Source organism: Echinococcus granulosus (genome assembly GCF_000524195.1).
Source record: "Echinococcus granulosus chromosome Unknown EG_S00026, whole genome shotgun sequence".
Taxonomy (NCBI): Eukaryota; Metazoa; Platyhelminthes; class Cestoda; order Cyclophyllidea; family Taeniidae; genus Echinococcus; species Echinococcus granulosus.
Window position 1 is genome coordinate 113,615 of NW_020170406.1, and position 22,943 is coordinate 136,557.

The following is a 22,943-nucleotide window of genomic DNA, read 5'->3' on the forward strand; positions in this document are numbered from 1 at the left end:
GCAACCTAGTTTCATCACCAGGACCTTTCATGCAATGTTTTGCCTCCAGAAGCCAAGAGAACCAAACACCTATTTTCCTGTTAACTTTTGTTTCTGAACCATTCATTGTACTTTGTGTATGCTTACTTGATTGGCCAATACTAATGTCATATATAACGATACACGCGACTCAATCTACAGACGTCAGTGCAGCCATCCATTACTACTTCAAATCAATGAAAAAACAAGAATTACCAATGACTGAGTGTATTCCTTGACCCTGAAAACAACGCCCCAATTACTGAGCAGGTCGTCAAAATCAGTTTTCAAGAATAGAATTTGGGTGGGGGCTGCCCTGCCTTTTGTCTTCCTCTAACAGTTGTTGGTGCATCTCCAAGACGCTGGGATATACCAAATCTGGTGCTAGGAGGGTGGCCTTAGCCGGGTCTGCGCGAGCTGCGGCCAGAATTGCCTCCGAGGTCACTCCGCTCATCACGCACGCTGTACACAGACCTGACACCCTGCCCAAATGGATGTCCGTGTCCAGTCTGAAGTAGCAAAAATTGGATGCAAAGCTACCAACTAAATTTTTAAGGCAACAATATGGAGAAGCGAGGCATCATAAACCAGTATCCAGAACGTTTTCAAACGGCAAATCTCAAAATTCATTTTTGAATAGTATCGACTTTACCATGTGATTTGGGAGTTCAAAAGTTATGTAGGAAAACCACTGGCAGTTCTTATGTGTAGTTACCTTACGACGCACAGATAACCACAAACTCTTTTGAGATTAAAATAGGGAGGGAAGGTAACAAAAGTAAACTGCAAACTAGAGCCGAAATTGAGTCCATCAATTTGTAAAATTATGATAAGAATAACGTGTAATTTAGTGAGAAATGAAACAATGAAACCACCATACATCTAGGAGCAATATAAAAACAAAATAAAAGGCCAGAAACACAGGAAGCAAAGAGTCGCACTTACCTGTCTCCAACAAGCAATGTTGTCTTTTCCTCAGCTCCATATTTATTCTTGACAAACTCCCACACTGTCTTTGAGGGCTTCCCAAAAACTATCGGCTCCACACCGGAAGCCTTTCTAACGGAGGCGACTATGGAGCCCGTTCCTGATGCCCAATAATCATTTAAATAGTTACCCACCATAATAAACAAAGATCAATGACTAATAAGGAGGTTTCGAAAACAAATGCTCACCGGGCATGCTATATTCGGAGCACGGCAAAAGCGCATCCTCATTTGTAGCGTAAAATGGGGCACCTCGCACGATATAACTTGTTGCTTTCATAAGTTTCATGTAGTTAAAGTGGGAATCAAATCCGACGATCACGCCTGAAATCTGTAAAGGAAGTAATCAAGAGGCACATTGCTATTACGTTGGCCCGCAGGTGCGATGCATCGAATTCGTCTAAAGGTGTGCTGTCCAGCTAGATAGAGAATTTCAAAATGCACACAAGCTCATACCCCGATACCAAAATGCTCGATTCCAACTTTGTCCAACTCTTCGCCAAGGCCAGATTGTCCGATAACATAGTATGGACCCTTGGAGTCCTGCTTAGCTAAGGAAGTGGCGGTAATATTGGCGGAACATACAATCTCTGACTAGATTAATGCAAAACATAAGCACTAACAAACTGCTTCAAGTGGTAGTCCTAATTTGTTGCACTTTTCCAAGTATTTTTCTACTGATTTTGTGCTATTATTCGTTACGAGGAGGACGCTTCGACCAGTTTGTTTTAAATACTGGAGAAAATCAGCAGCACCATCAATTACACCGGCCGGATCCCAAAGAGTGCCTAGAGATATTTTGAGGCAAAGTCAGCAAACCATCTGCATCGAATAAAAATGTCTTGTAAGTTTTAAGCATCAGAAGTCAACCGAGCCCACCCAAAATTGTCACAGGACTGCTGCAGGGCGCCCTTATATTTACCGCTTCCCTTCTGATGCATATAAGCAACAGCAAAGTGCAAATAGTAACAATGTCTTTAGGCGATATGCTACGTAAAAACATTTAATTTAACATAAATTCTCACAAACAAATCTAAAAGGTATCAAAAATGTCAACTGTAATTGAGCATCTTACTGTACTGTTATTTCCGTCATTTTCACATGTTTTGTTATACTAAAAGATCGATTATGACAGCACAAGTTTGTGCGTGTCTGCTCAATACAATATTTTTTAAACGCACTTTTGCTTATGTCTGTGAAACCACACCCGCTTTCAATTTTGCAGGACAGTGGTTTGCAAACTTATCATTATATGCCAAAACATTTAAGCGTTGGTGCATCAATAAATCATGATTTACATTTTACGGTGGATCTCACATCATTGGGTCTTACAATACAAGCAAAGAGGTTGCCTTCTTCTCATCTTGTAGATTGACCCTATTAAGTTACACTTTAATTTACGTCAATAAGCAGTTAATCAACATGCAGCAGACATAAACTGGTATAAATTTGTAAGGTGCAGATTATTTTAGAGATTCTGTTACAACATGGCTTTCGTTTTCCTCCTTTTTCCTGTCCTTCGTGCCCTCAGAACGATGAGACTGACTGGGGTGGGACATAATTATTGGTTAGTTATAATGGGAATAATTATAAGTTTATAGACAACGGGACACTGAGCTCTTCCCTGGTTTAGGGGATTATGACCACTTCTTAAACACGAGGCTTGAGTGACCTCTCCGAATAGTCCCTAAGTATTGCATCCATATTTTACCTAACACTGGCTTTGTGTACAACCTTGGAAAAGTATTCTGAAAGGACCAGTCAAGTGACTTCTAAAAGCTAAAATGCGTATTAAATTGCATGATTTTATATGGTATGTCAAGTTGTAGTAACTAGACGAGCAGAACTTTTAAGTTGAAAGGGCCTCGACATTTACAAAAATTTTGTTGTAATTTTTCGCAAATGTTTTATCTTTCGGTTCCGGAACACCCCTTATAGGATGACTATAGTGATGGTTTAAGTAAATACGAACAGGTGAGCTATTCAAAAATACCCATAGTTGGTGCTATTGGCGGGAGTCAACTTTTGCTTGAGTACGAGTCCATTGCCCAACTTTTCAATGCTAATTATGGCGGAGTACCTGTTTAAATTGTCGGTTATGTTAGTTTACTGTTCGGTGTTCCATTTTTGTCACTCCATCTTTTCATGGCGAAAAGTGGTTTTGCCCTTTTTTATACTCATCCATCGCGCAACGTCGTTAAACGTAGTCTGCGAATATTTATTTAATCGTACGGCAAATAATTTCTGGTCTTTCGGAAGAAAGTGCCTTGAAGAGCCACTAAGGCAGTTTTGTATAATATTTGCTTACCAATGATCTAACACGCAATTTTTCGAATATATTTTGGTAAAGTATTAATAGCTGCATATATTGTGCCTTTAATCCCGTCATAAGTCCCCTGAATAGAAATCCTTATAAGCACTAATTTTCAGTTTGTTTAGGTAGCATACCAGCTATCACACAAGCAAATGCTATGGCTGAACTTTATTTCATAAGGATTATGATGACTTCCTCTTTAGTTTGATTTTTCCTGTATTGTTGTACATCAATAAGCCCCTCTTATCTGTCGAAATTTTTTTTATTATTTTGTGACTTTTAGGTTGTATAGTTCTCAATTTTCAAATATTCATCAGTGTGTTTAAATGATTCACTGCGGGAAAGCCAGCGTATCGTTTGACGTAAATCCTGTGATCATTTAAGGTCAGTCGATAGGTGAGGTCACATGAGCCGTCCTGTTTTCTTATTTGTGGGTTGAAGGTCGTTCACCGGTTAACGGAATTAGTTTTGGTTGTTCGCTTGCTACCGGTGTTTTGTTTATTATTTTGAAGCCACATGTTGATAAAATGGCAATAGAAGAAAAGGCAAATATTGACACACTATTGATTGCGGCGGAGGTACTTGAACGTGATCTCGTCAAAGGTGGTATGCCAGATCATTTTGTTCCTGATTCAACTTTCCCTTGTTAGTTCATTTTCAATCCAAAGAACATTTGTTTCCACGAGATTCTTTAATTCAAAGTGCGCAAAGAAGATTTTCTACAACGTGCTCACCACCAATCGCTTCAAATTTAAACGTGAGTGCTTTAATGTAGCATTACACACATATTTTTTGATTTACCATACTGGTCTAACCCATGGTCTAACGTCTAAGGAATAAAATGTTTTTCATACAATTCGCTTATGGGTTTTCGAAACTTTTTGGGAGGTTTTGCATGATCCTGTGATAGTCATGCGATTTTGGCAATTTGCGTAGATCTGTAATTCGAGTATGTCGTCTTTTTTCCACTTCATTGACTGTGTCTTTGTTCGTTTTTATAATAGCAGTATATTTTACCACAGATTTCTTGTGGCTGCATTGTTGAAGCTTAATGTTTTTTATAAGTTGGTAATATTTTAAGTGCCTTTTGTATGACAGTCTTCTATGTACGTCACTTCGTACCGTCTGCATAGAAGATAAACGTGATTAACTTCTTGCAAAATCGTTACTTTTAAGCTGCTTTTGATGGCGAGATATCAACTTCAACTTTCTGTATTTCATAATGAGTGAAATCTTAATTTTTTACTCGTTCGAACCTAGTGCAACGCTCGTGCCTCCTGTCAGTAGAACTACTCACTGACCGTTGTAATTCGTTTTATGTGTTTAATGTTTTCGACCGAATAGACTTTCCAGTCGCCAATTTTTCACATTCCGTCTTCAATTGCAAACTTTTATATCGGCCCCAAATTAGTCTTTATGCTTACGATTAAATTGCGCCTGCTGCAATCACAGGCGCAGTTTTTAGGTCTGGTTTTATTTTACGATGTCCTTTTTTCCACTTGTTTCTCGGCTCTCGCGAGTCAAACCTAATTGTTCACATCATGTTTTGTTGCCAAAGTAACAGTTCCGGCCTTTTATTTAGTCGTGTCTTATTTCAACAATTCCTTTTGAGAGAAATGAATGTTATTTGACGCATTAGCGTTTGTACGTAGTGAAATAACACTTGCTCGCGTGATTTCGACGTAGTCCATGAAAAAGTCGTCTAAGCTCAGTTGTTTTTCTTTCACAAACTTCACAAAATTCGCTTTCTATGGTTGTTAACTTGTTCTCATAGTTTTAATACCCGAGAAGGTACCATGACTTTACTCAGCACTGTACCTTGTCAAATTGGGCTGGAGTGGTAGTCTAGCTCTCTCATTTCACTCCACAGTTCCATTCGGCTTCCGGTTCGCCGTCTGCGTCTCCCTTGACGCCGTCCAGACGTCATTGGCTCACCAGTGATCTCATTATCTCCCGAACTGCTGTCCCCAACCGGTGCCTCATTCCCTCGTCAAATATCTCTCTCACTGATCTCACATCCGTCCTCTCCATCTCTTGCCCACGCAGCAGCAATAATAGCAACAACGGCAGTAACAGCGGTCGGGGCTCTCTTGTACCACCCCCAAGTAAGCATGTCCAGCGACTCATTCCTCTGTTTTATTGGTTGGATACAGACCGCACTGTTGTGTCGTTTGGTAATGTGTGAAGGGATCACTTACTTCACCGGAAGATCACGTAAACAGGAGTTCTCAAACCCATATTTCTAGCGTCATATGTGTGCATGTTTGTCGTTTTAGGGAGGCCGCTATGTGGATGCGATGACGTAAGCCGTGGGGTTCGCACTCGTATTAGCCACTTTGACCCGGCCGGAGTTAATGTTATTCTTTGGCTCAGAATACGAGTCGAGTGTTATGCAGTTTAACTTCTCACATTCCCCAACAGCATCAATAATATCTTAGAAACCGAGCGGCTTACTTCCATGCTAACGTGATCCCACCCCTGTGCCTGAGGTCACTTTCAGATGAAGGTCTTGCTTCGTTCCTTTACAAAAGAGTAAGGTACGTTTTTCACCTCGACGAAAGGAGTGATCGTATTCGTTTGGTTGTCAGTCAAATTAACAATTCGTCAGCGTTATCCATTATTCTTAAAAAGCATCATCACCACACAAGCGCATAAACGCACAGTGGCATCTATGCGCATGAATTATGCATGATCTTTGTCGGAGTTACGCAGCCTTGAGATGACGCTTGTGATAAGGTGTAGAAGCCGGTGTAATCTGTTGGTCAGTTATCATCACTACGGAAGTTGGATTGGCCTTTCCCCTCTCCGCTCTTTACCCTGCCTCTTATGTCTCTGTGCACTGCTGGTGGGGCAATCACCTGCGCGAGGGAAGGGCTACGTCAACGTATTCCTTCGGTACCTTTTTTTGCTAAAGTCTGCATTTGCTGCTACCTGTTATTGCCGCTGCCGCTTTTAGCCTTGGCATTACGTAGCATCCAGTCACATCGAATTACCGCTCCTTTGCGTCACGTAGAACAGTCACCCTTTCGCTCTGGAAATTGTTGTGTAAAAAAGGCCTCAAGGATTTACTGCTTTTTATCAGAGCTGTGAGGTAAGGTAGAAGAGGAAGTACAAGACTAAATGAAGACTTATGCAGAAATAGCTTTACTGTTAATGTACGGAATGACCGGCAAGCATGAAGACCGAATCGTGAAGCTTAATGGAGTCAACCAAAACAAACGTTCTGCCATAAGTCCCCTCTTCAGTTTGAGCTTTGAGTGCCCCTCGCAGTCATTTTTCTGCCTTGGCTGTCACAAGTCTTCTAACTGGTAGTAATTATTCTTGCGACTTGACAAAGAGAGCGACCCTTATGTCATTTGTGGGTTTAGACGAACTTCTCCAATGGTGTGTTTTACTTTAGGTGAACTGGGTCGAGTGATATTCCTATGTAAAAGTAATGTTTAAGACTGGACAGTGTTCTGTGGTGATAATAAATCTATGCTTTCACTTCTATACATACTGTAACCGTTCCTTTTATCAATGGCTTTTACTTATTGTATTGCATTGTAGAGAACTCAAGGTTGGAGTAGTTGCCAGAAGTCCATGTGTTTTTGAAGACCCACCCTTTGTAAGTCTCCCTAGTTTCAACCACCTACAGCCGATGTTTTCCTTGTTTGCGCAATACAGATATAACGAAACTGGTATCGTTCCCCCGGAGCGCGCTAGTCAACGCTACCACTTAAGACGTTAGAAGATCCAAATTTCTCAGAAACGACGCACAGAAAGTCTAGGTAGCTAGTAGCATCTGAGAAATTATCGAGCCTTGGGATACCCAGAAGGACCCTATGCTATAAATGCCGACATAGGCTTCAGACATCACCTGTTCACAGTCAGACGCAGTTTCATTGTCATAGCAACAATTTCATTGTAGAGTCGTCTTTACTCACTGACATGCGATCTGTGATCTCTGACTCATCCGAAATGCATCTTAGCAAACGGTTATTCATACACCGCTATTTTTTTACGAAAACTTCCCGTAAATACTCCTGCACAATTTAGTCGGGATGCCTGACGTGTCTTGCTTCGATAGTGCCAGGCACATACAGGTACTAATTAGAGGTCTTGCATGCGTGCTTGTATGCGTGCATGCAGGCACACGTATTCACTTTTAAACATTGTCTGACCTCATACGGTCTCTGCCTACCTATTTTTTCGCGGATCCCTCTACCGGGTTGCCATCTCGCACTCCAAGTCCACTTGATAACCGGCTTCGTGACGTGCGTGCGTGTGTGTGCACGTATTCTGTTGTCTGTGCATCACGGGTCATGCATTTCTATTCGCTTATTTAAAATTAGCGAGGTCGTCTTCTGCTGGTGACCTAAGGGCTATATTCACGTGGTGTAATTGCAACACTGTGGGTGCGTGCGTGTGTGTGTGCGTTTTTATCGTTTTTAGTTCACTTATAGACCCACGCGCCTGCATGTACATGCACAGGCCTTGTCTCTTTCACTTTCTCTTAAGGTGGCTACAATCCTGCTTTTTTCTGCACATCAGTTTTCCCTGTCCCCCCTCCTGCGTATAAATGAATCTTCTCACAGAATTCAAACTGGAGTAGGGGAGTCAGATCAGAGGACAATTTAATGCCTCTGTTGTTCTGAATCTAACAAGACCCTTCCTTCCTCTAATTGAGTAAAAGACGGGTTTCTTGCTGTGTGTGTGTATTTTTGTGCATTGCCCTTTGATTTGACTGGGCTTGGCTTCATCCTCGGGTTCGATGCCTCTTCTGGTGCGACCTTCTTGCTACAGGCTGATCTCATTTCGAAGGTTTTTTCAAAGTATGCAAGTCAGGAGGGTAATTTTATTATTAATGTACGGAATGACTGTAAGGAAAGTAATGTAAATGATGTGGAAACCGAATCGTAGAAGATCGAAAGGACATGCATGAAATGTGCGAATAAAATATCATTTACCAGTACACTTTAAGGTTCAGTATTTGTCCTCACTTTTGAGGTTCTGCTCTATTTCATGTTTGGTTTGCTGAAATTTAGTATCCAAATGACCATGATGTTATTTTCAATTCATTCATTCCTTTGTGGTAGCTATTACTTCTGCAAATCTTATCCAAAAACGAATCATACTGACAAAGCTGGGATCTCTCGTTTGAAGGGGACGGTCCGCATTTCGTATCCCACTTTTGTGAGGTACATTACAGCCGTCGTGCCTTAAATCTGTGGAATATAGCCACAAAAGGCGTTTCTCGTGTCCCACATTTAGCCTTTTTGACGAGATTTCGCTTACCGCTGTCATCAATGTAGTTACCGGCTTGCCTCCTGAGAACGCAATGTTTACTTACAGAAGGGTCTGGGCGACCAATAGCACAATCTCTCAAAAGACGCAATCGATTCACCCCTGTCAGAAGGCGGGTGTTTTGGGCCGACATGGAAGATGCGAGATGTCACTGCGGCTAATATTGGTAAGCGACGCTGTGCCACCGACTTTTTTTGCTGTCTTCCGGTGTACTTTTCACCTAGCGTGTGATTTCTGCGTCGGCATTGCTGATTTTGCTGCCTGCAGCCAGTCACACCCCTGCCAACTCGACCTACTTTTGTGTGTGTGTGTGTGTGTATGGGGTGGCTCCTGACCCCCCAAAAAAAATTTTCCCTCGCTCTTTCTATATGTAATGCGGCTGCGTCAAAGGAAGTTGTTTTGTGTTAAGCTCATTCACCCACTCCTTCACTCACCAACTACCTCTTCTATAGATTTGTTTCTGCGTCTCGTCTTTGTTCGTCTGTCTGTCTGTCATTGCTCCTGTTTACAAGCTTAAGCTCGATGGCGATCAAAGCCGCATATCAAGGATGTAAGGTTAGTTTTATTTTGCATTCCTCTCTCGAAGTGTCTTGAGGAGATTGGTTGAAAGTGAAACAACGACGGAGGATGATTGTGCCTGTTTTTGTTATCGTATACCATGACTTGAAGTTGAACATATCTTCTGTGGACTGCGGTGTTCGATTTTCCTCCAAAACCCTGGTGGCTGTGGTAGGACCTAGTCTAGCTTCAGCTTGTCCCATTACTGTGGAGCTGCAACAGCATCATCATTTCGAGAATCGTGTTTTTCTCAAGATGCGATACAACACCAGAAACATCCGAAAATATCATAGTGCGGAGAATTTAAATCTAGGAATTGCGTCATTTAGGTGGGTGATTCGGAGCGGTATCAAGGTAGGTAAGAATGAGCCGAAAGGTTCAGTTTAAGTGACAGTTTATAATCTAGTATTACTCAATAATTTGGAAAAGGTAGTACGTCTCAAAATCTAAGTATTCTCAGTATGAATTATGCAAGCATCAGAAGAGTGCTTCAAACGAATGACGCTGTTCAACCCGCGGGAACCGGGCTAAGACAGCTTGTATCCACTGACAAGGTTGAATTTAAATGGAAACCTTCATGTCCGATGCCCAACTAACTTACTTTCATTACCATTCTAGAAATAATACAAATTTCATCACCACAATCGTTCATTTAAGCCGTCTTTTGTTCAAATCGAGGGAAAAGGGGTCTCTATTACTGAAGTTTTTATTCACAAAGGGAACCGGAGATTGAATTTTGGATTGTCGCTAGACGGCTACATCGGTCTGATAATTGTCAACAGCATCTCTCCTACGGGTATGGTTTAAGCGGTCAATCTGCAATGCTCCCTGATACTTTTGATCACAGTATTACAATCAGCTAGACATCTTTTTACACCCTCGCTTGTTGTCATTACCGTCAGCCGTTACTTTAAGGTCATACCTCCTCTTTCTTCTTCCCTTTCATTCCCCTCTATCTCTGCACCTATGTCGCATTTCGATGTGATTCAGCTCCACTGTCCCGTTTGTTGTGTGCGTGTGCACGTGGCTCGTGAAGTGAATGGAATGGTGGATTCGTGAATTAGGTAGTAATTAATTTTGCGTTCTGTTGTAGTCCAAATAATTGACCAAGTCGCCCCTTCTATGGTTTGTGTGTGCTGGATAGTGTATTTTTTGTGTATCCACCCTTTGGGCTTCAAGATCCAGCGTCCGCTCTTCGCTCCTTTGGCGCACTCCACTTCCTGTTTGCTTTACTGGCATGGCACGCTATTATCTCCGTTTATGATCCACTTTACAAATAGAATTATCACTTTTTTAGTCACTATGGTTTAAACATTGTTTACTTTTATGCGAAAATCTAGGAAGGCACGTAGTCTCGTATTTAAAGAAGGGCGACAGTGGTGATGAACTGGGCTTTGGGTATGCGTGACTAAGTTCTCTATGTAGCACTTATTCACGCTTTCCTGCAACCCAGTCATCGTGCCCCCAAATGGGGCTACCAAAATTGAGTAAATAAACAATCCTTTGGCTGGGGACGATTTTGTCAGACATTAACTATCTTTACTGGAATAAACTGGACATTTGATTGGCGATTTTCTAGGAATTCCTCAATCCAATTATTGTGGCGCCTTCATTGAAGGATATTCTAAGAGTGGGGTTTCCTAAATCAGAGGCCATGGAGCGTTCCAGATCTCCAGCAAAATCGAAAAGCCTTTTTAAGGAAGCGCCAAATCTAACAAATGAACACTGACTCAACCAGGGAACCTGTCCATTATAACGGCGCCAACGTCTAGAGGGCTCTGGGCTGTAGGACGTTGAAAGCACCAAGCCTTACAAAAATGCTCAAAAAACCGTTCCGAGAAGTGGCATTGTATTAACTATTAGAACTAGCCATCGAAATATCCTGGGTTTCCACCATTACTAAGGGGTCTCAGGATTTTGAGAGTGGAACGCTTCGGGCCCACACAGAAGCACTTCTCGCAATCACAGCAGGTCATTTTCCCCAAGTCTGGGTAACATTGGGTCACTGAGTCACCAGCTCTGCATCTCCAATCTCGCAATAAGGACTGGTCTTGCTCAGGCCTCTAGGCCGGGAAGCACACGAGCGAGCGCTTTGGTGTTTAGCCTTCAATGGAGAAGTAGAGAGAGACAGTTTGGCGCAAGCCTGTTGTGTTTGTAGGCTCTCTTTCTGCCACCTTACACGCGCGCACACGCGACTAAGGCTGATGTTGCGCAGCCAATCAATCCTCGCCCTGGTGGGCTGTTCAAATAGCCACTGGAGGCGATGGTGCTGTGCCATTGGCTATGACACCACAAGGTCCTTCTAGCTATCGGCCTATAGACGCTCGGTCTCTACGTTGCGTGCGCAGGTTCGCCCATATCTCTTAGGGGGTTTTAATTTCTTCATGTTTTCAATGTTTTTGTTACAAGAAAAACAGGGTATGCTCTTTCTCCCCTCTCCCCTCCCCATCTCCCCTCCTCACCTTTATTGCATATTAGTCCGCCTCAGTATGTCAGTTTTTTTTCCTTTGAATGGTTTGAAATTGATCTCTGTAACTCCTCTCTCCTCACTACCTCGTCTAGATAACTATGATCCTACTTTTTTGTGAGAGTTTTGTTGCTATCTCATTTGATGGGAGAAAATCTCATTTAATTTCGTGCATGTCAACTACAACTCAAGGTCACTCGTATTTCTGAGTTACGAATGCTTTTAATGAATGAGCGTCAAATTATTGTCTCGGTAGTACTCACTGATCACTATGCATGCATTCCAAGTCTTAATTTCAAGATAACTGTTTCATTGTTCACTCTGAGGTTAAGCGCACACCACCTGAGGATTTCTGACATTGGCAAATGAGCAGAAATGTGTCCCTTCAATAGTGCTCTTATAGCCTCACAGTTTCGTAGACGATCGCAAGAGAAGCGGGTATTTAACCGTCATGTGGCTGCGGTCACTTGAACAACTCTCCACTTGAGCCGGATTTGTAGGCTTAATGGGTATGTATCAAATTGAAAAATATCTACTGATAACCTCTTCACCACTTTGAGCTAGTTTAAGTGCTCTAGCTGCCGCTGAATTTGGGGAGGGGCTCAAAAGTGGTCCATGTGACTCGGTTTTTCTCGTGTCTTCCCTAAAATTCCGATTTTCACCTAAAAAACCGATTCGGAGTTTCTCATAGTTTAAGCTTTTATTTATGGCTGTCTTTTTCTAAATATCAAAGTGTATCCATTTGCCTAAATGACCTTGTCCGTTTTGCGCATTGGAATGGTGTCTCAGATTTTTTTGTAAGCGGCAGCACTAGAACTTTCACATATTTGACAACTACTATGTCACTTTACACTACTAGATCTGTTGCACAACTTTACAGGATGCCTCGCCACCTCACTGGTTGCCTGTAGGATTACCAACACGCATTACACTGTTTCCAATCGTGTGTTTCAACGAAACTTATCATTTCTCATCCTTTGTACATTGTGTGAACTTCAAGGTCACACGTGAAATAGCAGGAAGTTACTTTACTGTGTCCCCCTGCAATGCATCGAAAACCCACGAAGGTGGTATCTTTAAGTGGAGCGGTTTACATGAAATATCGCATTTAATTGCTTATTTGTGACCCAAGTACGAGGATTTGTGTCTCAAAAATGTTGAATTGGGGAATCGTTGACGCCTTTGCAGACTCAGAGAGCCCAGCGACATGGCAAGTGGAAGCAGCAAATTCACCAACAAGAACACCAGTCTCTTGTACCTCCTCTACCGTGGCCACCCAGACCATCACCTCCTCCTTTTTCTCCTCGATGACCTCTGACACGGTCAACACGTTGCCCCTCCGTCAACTTCGCACCGCCTTGCTCAGCGAGCGCCTCGTTAGTGGAGGAAAAACACAGCGCGCCTTCAGCGATGTGAACCCGCCATGGCCACAGCTCGATTTTGTTGCACGGAGCGCCGATCTGGCAGGCCTCATTTCCGAATCGGTAGTGGCAAGTCCTGAAAAGACTACGCCCCGGCTGCCCGCAAAGAAGCGCAAGTTTGATTGGGGCGAGCGAAGTAATGGTGACTCCTCACCGGTCGCCCCTCCTCCACCAGCACCTCAGCTGCCTCCGCTACCGTCGCAATCGCAGCCCGCCTCACTCATTGTCGATAAGCCCGCCCAGTTGAGTGTGGAAAGTACGCGTTGCTCCTCTGTCTCCTCATTTGCAGACTCCTCTGCCACTACTGCTGCGTCGCTCTTTCATTGTTCCGCCACCCAGCGTGGCGTTCCAAGACTGGAGACACAGGTAAAACAGCGAAAACTTTCCTACCCTGGCCTGTCTTTCACTTCCGACACTGCTGGAGGTCTCGCGTCTCTGTGTCCTCCCCCACCCATCCCGGCTTTTTCCGCGCGTGTCGATGGTTAGTTTATTCCTCCTCTCACCTTAGTAGTTGTCATTTCTTGCTACTATGCTGTGTAAATGTTAGTCACGTGGGTGGTTCCGTGTAGCAAGCTATTTGTCAAACCCAAATAACTTGTTGCTCTCTATGCGTAGGGTGTGAAGTGTGCATTTCCTTTAGCCCACAGCACAGTTTTGGATGATGATTTCAGCACCTTTTGAAGCCATAGACGAATCCGGAGTCTGGTTTGTTTGCCGATACGCGATTTGTCATGGAATCGCGTGGTAGTAGTGAAGGTAGTTGATTTAAAAGGGTGGTTGATCAATATGAAATTTGAGTGCATGGTCACATGGAAGCAATGAATTGCAAAACATTTAATAGGACTGCTATCTTTGGGAATTTGCGTCAAGACGTAGAGAAACTGATTCATTGAATGTTTTCTGCTCGAATGAAGTGGTGGTAAATGTGGAATACACAGGCTATTTGTCATGGAAAGGGACGCTTCTTATTGCTAACTTCTGCAGACTTAATCTGGAATTGCAATTATCACCAGTTCTGAAATATCTTTCCCCTTTCTCCCACCCTGGCATGCTAGAAGTTAAGTTCCTGAAGGAGAACCGGGCCTTTCCCTGCTCAACCATTGTTCCCCTTGCTGTATCAGTTGAGAAACTCCGCAGCTTTAACAAAAACTGGTTCTGCTAGAAATGATTCGAAATGGCTTTTTATGTGATTCATTTCAAAAGTTGTCACTGGGGGGATGATCCCAATACCACTGGGCTTTTGGCGTTACTCACTGATGGGCTTGACTCAGTAGAAGTAGTATTTCTGAGCTGTTGAATCCTTGCCAAGTTAACTTTTGAGAACATTTGTATGCTCTTATGGCAACCTATTTTCACCTAAGATCTCACGTCACGACAAGGGATTGCTTTCAATCGTCGACTTTTTCTGCTTCTCATAGGGTGACACCCATGCTGCGATAGAAATGGCGAGCAGTCAGCCAAAATAACAACCGAGCAGACTCAAATGAGTTACCCTTCAAAGTCATTAATAAAGTTTACATGCGTGAAAGCACCTTTATCATCAACAAACAGAAGTGCCTTTCAACAGATCCTATTTCCCCAAGTCGAATACACATGTTAGTGAACTATGTTGCCAGTTTTTAGGATGTGCAATGTCCAAGACCTGTTATTTCTACATTGCCAATACCTGTGATGACATGCAGCCAGATAAGGATGTCAATTCAAAAGTCAAAAGTGGATACCGGTGGTTAGCTCCATTAACTACTGCACCTTTATTGTAAATACGCTTGAGTCGATGTCTGAGGTATCGCTGACACGGCGATACCCTCTTGCTTTGATGCATCTACACGGATTTAAGTACATTGGAAATAAATATACATGGGGCAGAGAAGTACTGTGCGTACACACACTGGGCTTTCGTCCAGACAGAGGCACGCACATGCGAACTTTCGACGTCACAACGAGTGAAGCGCACTTGCATGTCTACATGCATACCTGTGTGTACGCACCAGGCTACCTATTCACGTACGTACGCAAAAGGCGGGTAGGTAGAGGGGGACACGCAGACAGACTCTGGGTGGTAGACGCCGCTGCCCCTTTGTAGTTCATTGTCTTTGACGTCACACGCACAGACAGGCAGACATCTAGCTAAAAGTTTCATCACCCGATAGAGGCATCATCACATTTTGACGATCCTGTGTATCGCAACTTGACATTCTACCCATGTGTCTGTTGCGGTGGCGTAGACCCTAGGTCTCGAATGCACACACGATGATTCACCTTTGTGAATGGATGATATATTGTTCTAACCATACGCCCTTACACACACTGGCGCCTCTCACCCTCAATGAGTGCCAGTGGAGTTGCATTCTTTTCTCTTCAGTCCCGTATTTGTGTGTCGTATTGCCACGGTCGCCTACAGTTTATCGTATTTAACCGGCTGGCCGCCTAGCTGGCTAACTGAGTAATTAATTACCTGGGTTGCAGTACTCCATTGACTGGCAATCGGGGTTAACAGCGGAGAAAGTGATTCCTACCCTACCCCACGTGGACTCTAACACACACAAACCTATTAATGTTTTTGTGTAGCCATGTGACACCCCTTCATGCAAACATTTAATCATGACCAAGGGCACATGAGCGTGTGCGGCTGTGCGCTGACGTGAATGTCTCCTGTTGGGCGAGAAGCTATTTCTATCGTTTGCTGGGAAATTCGATCCCCACTAGAAGTTGAGAAGTTGTGCGTCTTTTCCGTTTACCAGAAGGCATAGGTGGCTATGGCGTGGCGGCGATCGTTGACATGACTCGACCTGTAACGATTTATCACTTTGCGCAAAGGATGCAAACAAATCGTACGTACACCGCCTTTGTGTTTGCTCTGCGATGCGTGGTGTGTGTGTGTGTGTATGCGTATCCGGTGGTAGTCACAGAGGCTTTTAAGATCTCCCGTCAGGTCAACTCAGATTCTCTTCCTTTTCGTAAGCTTGCTGATCCACTGACCCAGGAAAGTGAACTTCTGGTGTGGGTTATCTGAGCCAATTCTGCCGTCTTTAACGATGTCACCACATCGTTTTATTGGAACTGATAAAAGCAGACAGGTTGATTTGGTTAATGCGTTCGTAAGGGAGTGGAAATTTGAACTGTTCAACAAGTAGCTTTACCCGATTTCAAGGGCTTGATAGGCGTGATGGATACTACGGTAGCGGATTTAACCTTTAATATAGTAAACAACACCATATGTTGTGTACCAAATAATGCTGTACTCTTTTCAAGTAACCTTTAAAACGCCGAAAGCAGTTATTTATCTAAGACGGGAAAGTCATAATAATCTCCTTTGCGACCCCGATTTTCAGTGACGATTGCTGGTCTCTGTATTAATCAGAAACCGATTTTTGGGAGATTCCCCTTTATATTAAGATTTATCTTGATAGACTTTAGTAGCACAGAAAGTGAAGTTTTCCTCATACACATCAGTGCCAGCGCGACGTTCTTCGCTTGTGGTGGACGTCCGCAACAGCAGCAATAGCAGCAGTACCTCGATACCCACTTCCGCCTCCTCTTCCTCCCCATCGAGCATTACTGCCGCCACATCCAACAGCACCAGTCGGATGCGGTCACCGCCTATACCACCACAGTCGAGTAGTCGGTGGAAGTGCAAGTTTCCTTCACCTCCAGCCCCGAACGTGTCCACCACCGTACCTCCGCCCCAGCGCTATCCTACACACCATTCAGAGGCGGGTCGACGGTACTCGGTATTTGGGGCGCCTGCGGGCCCCACCCCTGCAAGGCGACACTCCTCTGTGCTCTCCTCTATCTTCCCTACCATATCTCCTTCCACCGTCACCTCTTTCAACGCTCCAACACCCCTTCACTACCAGCGCCAGCAACAACAACCAAATCAACAACCCCCTCCCTTCTACGAACTTAAGGTAAGATGATTTTGGTGGTTCGAAAATTGTTATAGTGGTCTGCTTCTGCTGAGAATCTGTAGATTTAGGTCTTGGTCGTTGAAGGACTAGTCTCCAAAGTTGAAAAGTCGGTATTTTTCTGAGGTCTCCTCTAATTTTATTGGAAATGCTCCCAATCCCCGTGGCTAAACCTGGAGTGAAAAGAGTCTAGGTTGGATTCTCTTGTTAAACATAAGTGCAATTTCCGTTCTGGTCGTAAATTAGTGCTGAAGTCAAATGACACTTTAATTTTTTTCCAACTGAGGCTGTTTTATTTTACCGGCAATGGTATCAGATAGTCTGACAATGGTTTCTGTATGATGGGTTGAAATAAATATATTCAAAGCATAATTACTTAGGCTGCTAAACTATGGATCTGTTCCGATCCTAACTCTGATTTTCTATTGGATTGAGGTGACGTCTTTTTTTATCCAAAATTTCGGGACATTAATCCCTGCTTGAAATCCAACTTCTCTATGGAGCTGATTAGTAGTAACGAGTGAAAAATTTCATGAAAAAAAAAAGTTTGATGCATTCGTTCATCGAGCAAATAACCGTATTTGTGGCAGGATTCACACGTAGATTCCCTCTTTTCCAAACAATATCTCTGCTTTTTTGCCCTACATATATCGGTCGCGTATAGCCTAGGTATCAAATTGAAGCTAATAGTTATTAAATGGGAGCAAAGTTAGTCTTTTAAATGTAGAACGGGGGAATTCCTAACGTTCCCCATTGTCAACATTAATTTGAGGAGGCGGTGGCGTCGGCTAGTCGGGATTATTATTATGGATGGACGACCACTAAATAATTTACATTTAGAGCTTATTATTGCTGAAACTTTAGTAATTTTCATCGAGTGGATCCGATACTGCTCCCCTGTTTTGCGGTCCTTTGGACACCTCTTCAAGTCGTTCCCTCCTAACGATGCCACTTTCTATTCCTTGCAGCCCTTCAGTCGTCCATCGATTCATGCAAAGAGCATGCAGACGGAAGAGGGCACCGGGTCTTACGGTCCCACCACAGTTGGCACAGGAACGCGTCCTCTCTCGGCCCCCGAGGAACCCGTACATCCAACTCGGTCGTCACCCCTTAAAGTGGAGTGGCCCTCGCCTCAATCTGCCGCCTCGCCCCTTCTCCCCCCGCCCACTGAAATACCGGTACTCAACTCATTTCTGGATGGAGTTGATACAGACGCACCAGATTGAATATACCTTAGCATTAGTGTAACGCCAAAAGATGACAGAGGGCATACAGTTTACGGAAAACTGAGATACCAGTGGTACTGACGCCATTACCAAGTGCTTCATACTACTAGCATGAAGGTCGGTTCACAGAAAGGTAGATGCATCTGGAGTATTACTATAGGCCCTCTGTAATCAAGTATCACAAATCTTCAAGCGAATATGCCGAAATCGGGTGCTACTAATGGTGTACTTGAGCTCTCTTAAAGACGTTCTCTGTGCGTTTGAAGGTTGAATATGGGTAAGATTCACTCATGGCGATGCTGCTTTTTCCCACTCATCGACTACTCCAATGCTCTCCTGCCGTGGTTATTTATAACTTGGAAGGCCCATTTCGATCATTTCCTACTGCTTACGGCTTGAACATTTTCAATTTCGATAATCTCTGTATCTCCACCTGTTCACTTAAAGTTGCACAAGAATCCATGCATGTTGGCGTCAAGTTGATTCCTTGAAGTCGGAAAGAAATTCATCATTCCTCAACGCTACAACTGTCAAAGGCGAGTTGGCATTGTCGGAGCGAAAAACTGTTTGCACGCACATTGAAAACTTCTCTATCAAAGTTGCATCAGCGTTTGGAAGAAGGAGCAACGTGTGATGTAATCACCTTCCAAAGTGCATTACAGTAGGAAAAACAGAGGAGACGAATACTTGACAATGTGGATGTGTCTGGCTGAGGAGTAGAGTCAGGTCCCTTAATTTCATCGCTCTTTTATAATCATGGCATTAGAGTCCTCCCAGACCTTAAAAAGAAGACGTTATCGCACGGATTGATTGTGTGGATGTACTTCATGCTTTTCTCTCTCAGATTATGTGCGTTGCATGTTTTTTTATGTGTATGTGATTTTCCATTGTGTCAAAATACACCTACATTTCTGAAATCGCGTGCTCCAGCTGATTTTTAAACTCGGGTTCTTCGCCCTCCCCCCCCCCTTCTAACGTCAGAATAAAATGACCCAAACCTGGCCTTAACACGGTTTTTCAGTTTATTCTTTTTAATTAGAGTTATGTATTTGCATTCCAACACCTGGTGGTTATGAAATTTGAAACCCTTCCTACAATGTGCTATAAAGAGTGATTTGGACGATGTGCTGTGTCTACAGGTTATATGGGAACTTGGGGAAGGTAAAAAAGCAGCCTTTACTATGAATTACTGCGATGCAATCGAACGGTGAATGCCTGTAAAGCTTAGACGAACCAAGCAAACACTTCAAATACTCAGTCCTTCTAGAAGTGTAACACTACAGACACACCGAATTTACTAATATACGCCTTCAGTACTACTGTTTGGGTGAGAGGGTTGTGTGCCTCTTATCCGATTGGCACTGGAACTCGGCGCGTACTTTGTGAATCGTGGAAAAGGAAGTGGAGATGTCTCTTCGCATTCAGCAAAAACGTGGTAATTTACAAAGATTTTACGTCCTACCTCCTCAAAAAGTCACACTTCTCACCACTCCTACCTCTCTGAGCTGTAACTCAGTAGACGTGCAAATTTGCATTGACGTTTGGCGTGTGTGTGTATGCATGAGTTGTAGAGGCTGTGTGGAATTTCTCGACTTAGACGCACCACACCAGCACTAATATCTACTTACTGTCACTTCTCTCTTCGATTCGTTGTATTTCGTGCATGCATATGTGTGTACACTGATTCTTCTACTTCTTACACTACCACCGGGCCGATATTTCGACCCTCCTCAAGGCTTTCGTACATTTGACCCAACAAGACATGCCTTTTAGACAGCGACCTTGCTCTCTCTCTCTCTCTCTCTCGCAAGGTGTGAATTGAATCAGCCTCAGTTCTTTATGGACGATCCAGTGTCTCGCTTGCCAATTTTGAGAGGGAACATTTCCATTTGAACCATGGCGTAGTTGTGCTGGCAAGATCCTTGATCTACTCTACCATTGGAGAGTGATCACCCATGCATACACACACGTCTGTGAAAACCTTGTGACGACAGTCGAGTAAACACAACTAGATGACAGGAGATTGTGTGTTTTTTCTTTCAAAAACCTCATGGCTAATCTATCCATTTTTAACAGCTCTTCTGTTTTGACTCTTCATTGATTTAATGATCTATACCGGATTCCTTTTTCTCCGCAGTTTCTTGCCTTAATGAACAATCCGTTCTTTCCTATTTAAGTCGTATTTGCAGTACAAATTAAATCTGTCATTTTCTTGACGGGGACTGATAGCGTAGACGGCTTGATCAGGGTTCCTCCATTCCTAAAGACTGAATTTTGAAGGACTGAAACAATTCGCTTGACACTGCACGATGAAGCGATTCATAATTCTCATATTAGACATTAATCTGATGGATTAATTGAGTTTAACTGAATTATCTTCTTTCTGCCAATCGTTTTGCATTCCAATCGCAATTACCAAAACTATTTGCCCTTAAATAGCCCAGTTTTATTTAATTTTTTGCCATCTCGACACTGCCCGTCAGTTTGGAAGCATCTTTTCTATTGGCGACAAAATATTTGTGCTACGAGGAGGTGGAGTCGTAAACGGTGTACGCTCAGAGACGCTCACACAAATACAAATTTTGGCATGTAGAGTTTGTAATGCAGTGGAGGGAATATTCGCCCTATCGACTTACGCACTTGAGGCACAGGTATGACAGCGCTAGCGCTTGGAGGTAGAATTCACATGACTACCCCTTTCTCACAGACAACTGCCTCAAAGGAGCGTCAGCGGAGGGTAAGTCACGTGCCGGTGCTCGGGGCGATTCTCTCCTCGTCTTCCTCCGCTGCAAATCCCGAGACCGCCTACAATCGATCGCCGATTTATAACCTTGGTGATCGGAAACACTCTTTTGATTCCCTCTTACCGATCACCAAGACGCGCAACCATGGTGGTGCAGTCCTCCTCACTGGCGACGTCTGTTGTCCACCCACTGAGAAGTCCTTCGATGGCGGCTTTCCTCTCCTTCTTGTCTCTGCACCCACTTCTGCCTCCGCTGCCGAGTTCGCCGCCGCTACGGCCGTCGCCTCCGGTAAACCCGCCTCCTCGCTCATCCCTTTGCCGGTACAAATTGTACCTGGTGCTGCAGCTGGCTCTACAGCCTCTACCTCCTCCACCGCTGGTGGTGATACGGGAGTGACTCTTGTCTCCAAGATCACCACCGAGGCAGACCAAAGGCTCGTCTTTCCCCTCGTGCTCGCCCCCGCGCCCGATGGACAGATGAGTGGCTGCACTCTTGGCTTTCCCCTCCTCGTTTCAAGTCGTCCGCGCCATTGCCCTTCACCTACATCCTGAGCTGCTCTGCGCCTCCGTGAGCTTGCGTGTAAGCGCATCTGTACAAAGGATCTGCTTCCCGTCTGCCTTTTCCCAAGGGACGAAGCATTTAACCCTCATCACCCACCTCTGTCTTGTTCTCTCATTTTTACTTATTTTTCTTCTTGAAATGGGCTAGCCTGTCGTGTCTCGTTGCCCTGTTTGTCACTGCGTGTTTCTGTAAAACTCGGTGATTTTTTTTTTGGTCTGACGTTTAACTTGACTAACACCCATCCACACACTCATAGGTATATGTCCAATTTCTCTTCGCAGAAAATAATTGAACAGAACCAAAACCCCGTATGAACCTTTCCCATCGCCATGCTGCGTTAACTCTGTTTTGGTGATTGCCACCTATTTTACCGTAGTACTTTGATTGTGCTTCCTTCACCTCTACTTTTATCCATGTGTCACCTGAGGTTTGAAGGACAGGAAATCCAGGCGGTGGTAGCGTGATTGGCAGGGCGAGGTTAGGGTAGTCTATGGTGCTGTTTACGCTACCAAGGTGCTGTGTGTTGGTTTTGAGAGGTCACGTGCACACACAAGTTTGTGAACGGTCAGGTCATTGAGGGACGATTTATCCTCCAACTCTGCAGAATTCTAAGGATTATTAGACAACGGTCCACTTCGGGACTGCCGGGTGACGTCGGATCTTGCGTATAGGTTTGCATTATTGTATAGCACAGTTCTCCCTATTATTTCACTGAACTGCCTCAGTGGATTGACGTCGTCAGCACCGAGTTCGGAGTAGGTCCTCGAGGTCCTGTGGTAGCTTGAAAAGAAGTTGCGTCAGTACTTAATTAGATCCCGAAGGTTCTTGGGATGTGAGGCCCGCTATTCATATTGCCCTCCTTTTTTCACTTGGTAGAGACTGTCATTGTTGCTGTGTCAGAATGTGAATTCTTGGTCAGCGGTAGTATTTGGGGCGGTAAATGAAGAATAAAAGTGTTCCTACTTCCTGGCCCAGGATAAAGGATTCAAAGGATTCCAAGGTGTTAGGTTATCAAGTATACAGTGTCTGAATTGCTCAAGTGTTTGCTAGTCAACATCACCGGTATTCAGCCGGTGATTTCTTGATTGTTGTGAAATAACGAATAAGTAAAGTTTCAATTTTCCCACCGGACTAGTGTAAACGAGGGTTTGATTTTTAGTTGGCGAGGGTATCTAATAAACTGAGGATAGCTTGAGGAATTGTGTTGCAGCAAGCGGTTTTAATTTTGAAATTGGGTCACCTGAGGTCGCAGTAAATACTACCTTAGTGGTTGTGGTGGAGGTGGCACACCCACCCCGAACGACTTTTGACTTGGTGATGGCACTGCTAGATTACTCAGAACGGATGGCTGTATTTCGTATCCAATGCTCTAGGGCAGGGCATCTCTGTAAGTTCTTGTGATTTTTTGTAACAATAATTAGAAGTGGTCTGTGTTGCAATCCATCATCGTTAAGCTT

At 43.8% G+C, this 22,943-nt stretch overlaps 2 protein-coding genes across 2 annotated transcripts; one reads left to right on the forward strand and one right to left on the reverse strand. All coding sequences in view use genetic code 11, as the record gives it.

Moving 5' to 3' along the window:
* Positions 1-298: 298 nt before the first annotated feature.
* On the reverse strand, positions 299-1,863 carry EGR_04262 (Phosphoglycolate phosphatase; the record flags this gene model as incomplete). The annotated part of the gene is made up of 7 exons (XM_024493511.1): positions 299-527; positions 964-1,105; positions 1,194-1,335; positions 1,373-1,423; positions 1,461-1,598; positions 1,632-1,792; positions 1,824-1,863. The coding sequence occupies 7 exons, from the start codon at positions 1,861-1,863 to the stop codon at positions 299-301; spliced, it is 903 nt and encodes a 300-aa protein (XP_024352019.1).
* A 1,982-nt stretch (positions 1,864-3,845) lies between these two features.
* Positions 3,846-21,476, forward strand: EGR_04263 (hypothetical protein; the record flags this gene model as incomplete). Its single annotated transcript, XM_024493512.1, has 8 exons — positions 3,846-3,924; positions 3,969-4,075; positions 5,189-5,423; positions 12,818-13,306; positions 13,340-13,531; positions 16,504-16,958; positions 17,924-18,133; positions 20,889-21,476. 8 exons carry the CDS (start codon positions 3,846-3,848, stop codon positions 21,474-21,476), a joined length of 2,355 nt encoding a protein of 784 aa, XP_024352020.1.
* Positions 21,477-22,943: the final 1,467 nt, after the last annotated feature.